The following is a 9,117-nucleotide window of genomic DNA, read 5'->3' on the forward strand; positions in this document are numbered from 1 at the left end:
CAGTACTCTAATCTTAGTACCTTTAATTTTAAATTATTATTTTATGCAAATTATTTTTATTTTTTAAAAAATAAATGTTTAATTTCATCAATATTTAAATTTTAAATTTATGACCTTTTTATAGATGAAAATAACAATATTAAGATTAAAGAACTAAAATGATACTTTATAAAATTAAGAGATCAAAATGAAATCTCATATAAAATTAAAATATTAAATGTGCACTTTAGCCTTAAAAAATAAAGTGTTACAATTAATAAAATTTAAATAAAATTTAATATAAATTATATTAATTAATTTATCTATTATTATATTAAATCCCTACTTCATTAAGTTTTTTACATTTGTGTTTGAAATATTGTTTTAATCAATTTATACATTTAAATTTTTAAAAATTATTAAGTAAATAAGTTTACATGAATAAAAAATTGAAAATAGGAATATAAAAGTCAAAAATATATAAGCATTAAAATTTTTTGATAAATTGAATAAATTTTAGACAACATCTATATTTATATAAATTTGGGATGCTAAATGAACAGTACATGAATAGAAAATTACTGAAAATACCCCTAGTTTCCCCCCCCCCCCCCTGAAATCAATCTATAATATATTTCGGATGGAGTATACATTTATAAATTCCACTCCGCCAATCTATAATAGCCCAAGGTCCTCCACTGATCACACGGGGTATAAATCTAGAGATCAAATAAGGGGAAGACGCACAATACCAAATCAGATTCCAACGGTACGACTTGTAGGCAAAGAGATTGCAATTGAGAAGGGCTAGACCATTTGAATATGGATACACCTTAACGTTGCAATAGGACTGGCGGAAAATTGGGGTCGAAGTTGCAGGGGAAAACTCAGAGAGCTGATAAGTTCATTAAGACCTCGCTATAGGAGGAAATCAAGGGAAACTAAGAAGGCAGGAAAAGAATTCACCGCTGGTTCAAGTGTTTATCCTATGAATCCTGATGACAAGAAAAAGTAATGCTAGCTTATTTATGTTTTGGGGACTACCTAGAGGTATAGCTCATGATGGGGGCTGTGTAAGTCACTTTTTGGGGTCCTTAATGTCTTTCAGCCGTGAGGCTGCATTCTGGACTATTTTGTATTGTTAAGTGTATTTAGGAGAGTCTGGCCTCTCAAACGCTGGTCCAGTGCTGTTCTTGTGTTTCTTGTGATTTATGTAATGTTGCTTTGTTGATTTCAGTTGGTATTGTAACAGGGAATAGGGTTTTGACAGAATCAGTGTTGTATTCTTTCGAATTCTAATAGTAAAAACCTCAATATTTTCCCTCATTTATTCCTTCTATTGTCATTTCAGCAGGGTTCTATCAGAAACCAACAATCTTCTTGATCATACTGGTATGGCTCAAATGAGTTTTTACCAGTTGATGGGTCGAAGCGCAAGATAGAATTGTGTAATGGACAAATGGTAAATCTGATAGCTGCAACACATGACGAAAAATCTGCACGCTCTGTTTTTGAATTTTTCTTGTTAGAAGGCTCGCAATGCTTTCTCTGCTTTAGAACATTTGCACAACTTGATTGCAGGAAAGCTAGGCAAAGTGCTGGGATTTAAGATTTGCATATTTGGTATTGAAGCTAATTTGTTCGACTCGTTAATGATATACCCCTGTGGCCGAATAAAACATTGCAAAAGCATGCAAATGAAATTTATCAAATCGGCAAGCAAGATTCGCCGGAAGAAGTTTATAGAATTTGAGTTAGTCTTACAGAACGTGGACAGTGGACGGCGGACTCAGATTGCTTATGATATGGAATAAACCGTCGGACTACAAACTATTGATGCACAATAGTTTATTATGTCTAATAAAATCGGGTGGGTCAGCAAAAAGTAGGCGCATACGATCAATTAATGTGTATAATTATCATAATTAATAAGATTACCTATTTAGGCAATTGGCACAAACGTGCAAATTATTTGTTTATTATGATTTCTATTTTTATCAGATTTATTTATTATTATTCTGCGTTCATGCAACCCCGCCAATACAGACTCCATGGTACGAAGAAAATAGCGAGATGAATAGATATTAATTCTTGGCTTTTAATTCCTGGCTATTAAATCCATTGATTACAAAATAACCAATGACATAATTTCACTGCTAAAAACGACAGATTAAAATCACACGAAACAGAACCATAACGGATACCACAGCTTTCAATACCAAGTAAAATAACCCAGAACCCAGAAAGGGCTATCTAATAATACCCTAAACTCCATTATTCTATATATACCCTGCACTGATCAATCTACTTAATTCCACCAGCTTCCATCTGACTCCCCCGTTCCTGTCGTATCCACCCTCGCGGCGTCCACCCCCGTTTCCTTATCCGCCTCCACCACGGCTGTAACCACGCCCGCCGCCGTACCCACTCCCGCTGCTGCCTCCTCTGCCACGAGACTGAGCTTCGTTCAGTGTAATGTTCCGGCCATCAAGATTCTGACCGTTCATGCCGTCAATCGCATCTCTCATGGACTGCTCTGAGGAGAACGTCACGAATCCGAACCCTCTTGTGTTGATGTTAGTATCTTAATTCATATAAATTAAATAAAATTTAAGCATCATCATACATGGGTACCTAAAAAATTTATGATTGCTTGAAATACCTCAATTATCTCGAGTATAAACAGATACACAATTCACTAAACCTCATAATTTGCAGAGAGTTAGAAGATAATGGAAAGAGTAAAAACTATCGTATGTTTGTAGTTATCAACTGATCGAATTATATGACCAGATCAGCAACTACTATAATAAATAAATTAAATAATTGTATTCTATTATCTATGACCCAATTAAGAGATAGAGAATAATTGACGGCTACAGGATTGTAGGTTGGTCCTCTACTCATTGGGCTCTCTTGTATGGTCCACAATTATAGTCCATATAAGATCATAAAAACTAATATATTTGGGTTAATTAATTAATGTAAATCCATAAACAAACATTCCAACAATCTCCCACTTGGATTGTATTAATTAAGCAAGTTGTATAAACAAACCACAAACAAAATTTAAAAAATAAAACTTCACAAAATCACTAGATCCTATGAGAAAATAAGTGATACAATGTCTCATAATCTAAATAGAACATGAATTTTTTTTTATTCTAAACACAGTTTAGTAACATAACAATATAAATTACTGATTCTTATGGGGAAACAAGTGACATGTATAGCATACCACAATAGAATCATTGAATTATATGGGGATACAAATGATATAGATGCATTTAAGTAAACTGAACATAGAATGGGTCTTCTGACCACAACTCAATAAAGATATGACACAAAGTCACTGAATCCTATTGGGAAACGAGTGACATAAGGTTCATTAAAACAAATAATAGAATTCTATGAGAAAACAAATGATATAAAGCACTATAACATCTCTACCTGTAGATTAAAGTTCAATAGAGAAACAATATAAGATCACTGAAGCCTAGGAAGAAACAAATGATACAAGATGCATAAACATAAATCTTTAAATCCTATAGGAAAACAAATGGTATAAAGCATCTCATTGTTTCTGAAACAAGAACTGAGCATAATAATAAAATGGCATTAAATCATCAAATGTTGTTAAAAGGACACAATTTAAACTCCCACTGAACTAAGGCTATCTTAAAAAGATCAATAAAACCTATATAGGTAAGCCTTTGATCATACAAATGAATAAGCATATATTCACCATAGAAGTAAACCAAATAAGTCTGAGTGTCTATAATTTTCTCCAACAAAATCTTTGAAAAAAGCTTAAGGTAGACAAAATATCACATTAATAGTTAGAGGAATAACAAAATGCATGTCCAACACACACACACACACATTTCAACATACAATAATTTTCCAAAATGATCTTAGTATCAACATTAGGTGTCATATACCTTTCAACATACAATAATTTTTCAAAATGATCTTAGTATTTTCTTGCTAGAATTTTGCAAGTATTTACCTAGGGGTACATGAAGCAAAATCTAGATCACACACACACACACACACACACACACACACACTTCAACATACAATAATTTTCCAAAATGATCTTAGTATCAACATTAGGTGTCATATACCTTTCAACATACAATAATTTTTCAAAATGATATTAGTATTTTCTTGCTAGAATTTTGCAAGTATTTACCTAGGGGTACATGAAGCAAAATCTAGATCAAAGACCAATGCATATTTTAGCATCCTCAGAGTCATTCATAGCAGAAGTGTATAAAATTCTTTATATGCAAATTTTAAAATGGTCTTCATCAATATTAATTTTGAGGATGTGAAAACTTAACTAACCTTACACCCCTTAAACAAGTATCAAACTAGGAGTGTGTATTATATTTCTAAACACTCAATTAAAATAGGTTGTTTGAGACAAATCAAGGTTGTAATTAGACACATTTAAATGAATATTAATCCTTAAATAAATATGTTGGATAGAAAATTTTATATCAAGGTGGCACGACCACAAGTATGTTATCTCATTCATTTGATCACTAGCTTGTAACTGGCTATTAGCAAGGAGCATAAGAAGCAAAAGGTTGCTTTTTCCAAACATTTAACAAATATAAACAAATTTAAAGTATTCTAAGTAAAATTAAAGGAAGATAATATTCTCATCAAATTTCAAATGTCACTATTTAGAGACTTGCTTATTTCTAAATATAGTTTTAAATAGTTGCACATTAAATGTTCCCAATTAAATTTTACAAAACTATCTTATTAAAGTATTTCAATTCCTTCTCTCAAGTCTTTATTTGTTTGAGATAATCATAAATGATTACTTTCAACTAGGTATTACAGGCATACCAACTCTGTGAGAATGCCTGAATAAAATCAACTGCTTAGTATATATCATAGATTGTTTTATTTTAACAAGTGGATTCCTAACAACCTCATCCTCATCAAATGAAGTTGATCAATAAACATGCTTTGGTAAAAGTGTTGCTCTTAACAAGTAGGCCGTGGTCTAGGCCTATAACTCTCACTATTTATTTAAAAGTAAGATTTAAATTTGATTAACTTGATAGTGAATAACAAAACTAGCATCTTTCTTGATCCTATGCAATAGTAAATAATGAATTCCTTAATAGATTTTGAGATTAAGCTTCTTCAACTGAAGATCTTACTTTTGATTTCCAGCTTAATACAAATAATTTATCTTATATTATTTTGGATACTAAATCATCAGGCATCTAATTCAAATATGAATTAAGGACTTTATCAAAAGGATTATAACAAAATGTATTTAATTCACCATACTTATAGGATACAAGAAACATCAAAACATTAAAACCCTTATTTCCAAAATTTGCCAAAATAAATGCCCAACTATCATCAATGGTAATCTTTGATTTACCAATAGCGTCCTTTACCAATATATTATTTAGAGATAAATCTAAATTTTTAAACACAAATTACATTGACAATGACATACCTATGGGATAAAATTCATTGTCAACATAATATTTTAAAATATAATTTTTAATAATACATTATCCTGATTTGACCCACCATAGGTGAGCACAATATCACTAAATGTAAATGACTCTTACAATATCATAGAAATATATCACTAATTTATTCGTAAATGCCTTGAGCATGTAGAAAGAAATGAAAATTCCAAATAAAAAGGACAATAGTCTAGCAACTTCACTTAAATAAGCCTTAGCTTCTAAAGTTGTTTCAAACTTGAAGCACTTCACCCCTTAGATTGAAAGTTATTATGGGCTATTATTAATATTGTAAGATTATTCAATCTCTCCCCTTTTTTACATGAAGTAAGAAGATGTCAAGAATTCATAATTAGGTTGTCATAGTTTTATAAACTAAGAAATACTTCAAGGTCAACCCCATGCAAGATCAAGACACACCCCCTTTAACACCAAATGTCCCATTATGACTGAGTGCTATCAAGCATCACATAATATATCTCTCAGAAATGTTGTCCCTAATTTCTCTCCTTAATGGTGAATTTAATCACTGCCAAGGAAATCTAAATGGACTTGTACTAATATTTATTATAGGCCTTGTCAAAAACATTAGACTGTAAAAAGAGATCATCTAATTTTGATTCTCTTATAGCCAATTAATTTTTAAAATGGTAAGGTACATACTTAAGGATTCTCACAAATTATCATAATGAGTTCCATAAAGAGCCTTTACAAAAAAAGTTTCTCAAAACAAAAACTAAAATCGCAAAACATAATTTAAGAAATAATAATTATGCGTGCATAACATAATTATAGTATAAAATTCCCAACACACGAATTTCAGTTATGCAACTATTATCATGCACCAAAAAGTCCCATAAAGGGCCTTAACCAAACATAATTGCTTAAAAAAAACACAGAAACTAAAATCACAAAACAAAATATGAAAAATAATAATTATACGTGCATAACATAATTATAGTATAAAATTCCCAACAAGTGAATTTCAGTTATGTAACTATCATCATGCACCAAGAAGGCTCTCATACCACATAGATTTGGCTTATACAAAAGTCCATACCTAAAAAAAAATATATTAAATATTTTTATACCTATAATGTATAATAAATATCTAATACATCAAAAATGCTATTTACCTATTCTCAAACCCAACCATCAAAAATCACATTAATAATGTCACACCTATGAAGTATATCTATTATCAATGCTACAAGATTTTAAGCATCACAAATTACAAGCTTTATGACCTTAGGACAAAATAAAATAATTTTTAAAAGTCCTTGGGATCTTCTAGGAATTGAAGAACAAATTTGAGACTTTAGTGAAATTTAAACAAAAGTGTTTAGGGGTAAATTGGTAATTCTAGAAGATATTTAGGTCAAAAAACAATTCTAGAAGTTAAGGGGCCAAAATATAATTTTCGCAATTTTCAGGGCAGGAGGTAAATTTTAGAAATTCTGGGTATAGACTGTAAATCACCAAAGTTTGGGGTCCCAACATAAATTCAAGAAAATATGGGCCCTTAACAATAAATTAATCTGGGGCTAAAACTGTAATTCAGCCCATCTTCCACTCCCTATGCCTCACTTAAGTCGAATTGCCTCCTGCTGCATTTTTTTTTAATATCTAGCCTAAATGAAAGCTACCCCCAATAGATCCCTAGGACCCACTTCTCTGACCTATTTCCTTCCTACGTGACCCGACTCCCGACTCCATAGCCTTCAGGGCACCGCGAACCAGAAGTTGGGAGGATGACACCAGCGACTGCCAAGTAGTAACCTCCACGCCGACAGCTGAGAGGGAGCATCTCCAGCGACCAAACAACAATTTCTAAATTCTCAATGCTGGCTTCCAACGACACAGCCCACGGGTGCAAACAAGAAAGCTTCTGGTAGCCTTTGAAGCTGCGTCTTCCAACAACTTGAAATTGACGGCGACACGTGAAACTTGATACAAATAGGGATGACTCCTATGGCTATGACTGGTGCCTGTGGGAGAAGTCTCACATACCTCCATAAAGGAGTTCTCGTGTTTGGCATCTTCTTGTGGCTAAACACCATTGCGACCAAGCATTAAAATAATAACCAAGATAAAATATAAGGCTCCAAAATAGATTCCATATTAGAACCATGATCAAATTTTATGTTTGATTATAACAAATTTTTAGGCAGTACAGCGTGCATATGCATATGATTTCATTGCCATTTTCAATAACTAAGATAGAAGGAGAACTATAAGCATATGAGCTATTAACAAAATCTGAACATGCTAAATTGTAAGGAATTTACATCCAATTCATCATATTAAATTGAAATACTACAAATTTAATATTTGTAACCTGACTCTGATGCCACACGTTAATGTTAGTATCTCAATTTATATAAATCAAATAAAATTTAAGCATCATAATATGTGCGTATCTAAAGAATTCATGATCACTTGAGATACCTTGATTACTTGAGTATAAACAAATACATAATCCACTAGATCTCGTAGTTTGTAGAGAGTTTAGAGATAATGAAGAGAGCGAAAACTATTGCGTGTTTATGGTTATCAATTGATCGAATTATATAAACCAGATCAATAACTGCTATAATAAATAAATTAGATAATTATATTTTATTATTTTTGACTCAGTCAGTTAAGAGATAGATAATAACTGACAGTTATAAAGTTGTAGGTTGAACTTCTATCCATTAGACTCACTAATATAGTCCACCTATCATGATCCATATAAGATTATAAATACCAATCTATTTAAATTAATTAATTAATATAAATTCATAAATAAATATTCTAACATCTTGTCCTTCTGGTCTCGCAATCATTGACAACATGCACCAAAGAAACCCTCAATCACAAAGAACAATAGAGTAAAAAAGAAAAATTAGAATGACCAATCGGATCTTCGCCTTTAGGAGAAATGAAGAAGATGAACGCATCGATTGCCATGAGTAATAAAAGAATCATAGATAGTAACACAAGTATCATAGATCAAGTAACACAAACAGATCAAAAAGCACGGGGTCAGGAAGAGATCAAGAAAACTCGAATTGAAATCATGTCAGATCCAATCTCGATGTTGCGTCAAATGGACCTTCGATTCGATAATGTCACCAAAAGGAGCAAAGGCCTCACCGAGGGCATCGTTGTCAATAGTCCAAGCAAGTCCACCGATAAAGCAACGGTACTCAACACCTGCAGAAGTCATTGATACTGAGGAAAAAGAAATATAGGAACAAAAGGGGAATCAAAGAAAGAAAAGTAGTGTCAATGAAGGAAGCGAATGCGGTGAAATTTCAGTGCCTAGGGGTTTAAAAATGTAATTGGGGTCTATAATCCATTGTATTTACCATTGTGGTACTATGGATCCACAGTGACATCCGACTTTTTTAGTTTTTTTAATTTTTACTTGTCACTGATCGGATCACTGTTGGATCTGACTTTTCTACATAATCTATTGCATTTATCGTCGGACCATCTGACTTTTTTATTTTTTTTATTTTTATTTGTCACTGATCGGATCGCTGTTGGATCAGATTTTTTACTTTTTTTAAAAAATTTTATTTGTCATTGTCAGATGTACTGTATATTTATATTAATGTTTATTTTTTATTTTTTTAATATGATA

General features: G+C 31.8%; 1 protein-coding gene across 1 annotated transcript; it reads right to left on the bottom strand.

Moving 5' to 3' along the window:
- Positions 1-2,081: 2,081 nt before the first annotated feature.
- On the bottom strand, positions 2,082-8,771 carry LOC129304649 (glycine-rich RNA-binding protein 7-like). Its single transcript, XM_054944370.1, has 3 exons — positions 8,584-8,771; positions 8,288-8,321; positions 2,082-2,542 (listed from the first exon to the last, which is right to left on the bottom strand). The coding sequence occupies exons 1-3, from the start codon at positions 8,695-8,697 to the stop codon at positions 2,361-2,363; spliced, it is 330 nt and encodes a 109-aa protein (XP_054800345.1). The 5' UTR covers positions 8,698-8,771; the 3' UTR covers positions 2,082-2,360.
- Positions 8,772-9,117: the final 346 nt, after the last annotated feature.

The sequence above is a fragment of the Prosopis cineraria genome, unplaced genomic scaffold, assembly GCF_029017545.1.
Source record: "Prosopis cineraria cultivar Desert tree isolate PC_DT_omini unplaced genomic scaffold, ASM2901754v1 PC3, whole genome shotgun sequence".
Lineage (NCBI taxonomy): Eukaryota > Viridiplantae > Streptophyta > Magnoliopsida > Fabales > Fabaceae > Prosopis > Prosopis cineraria.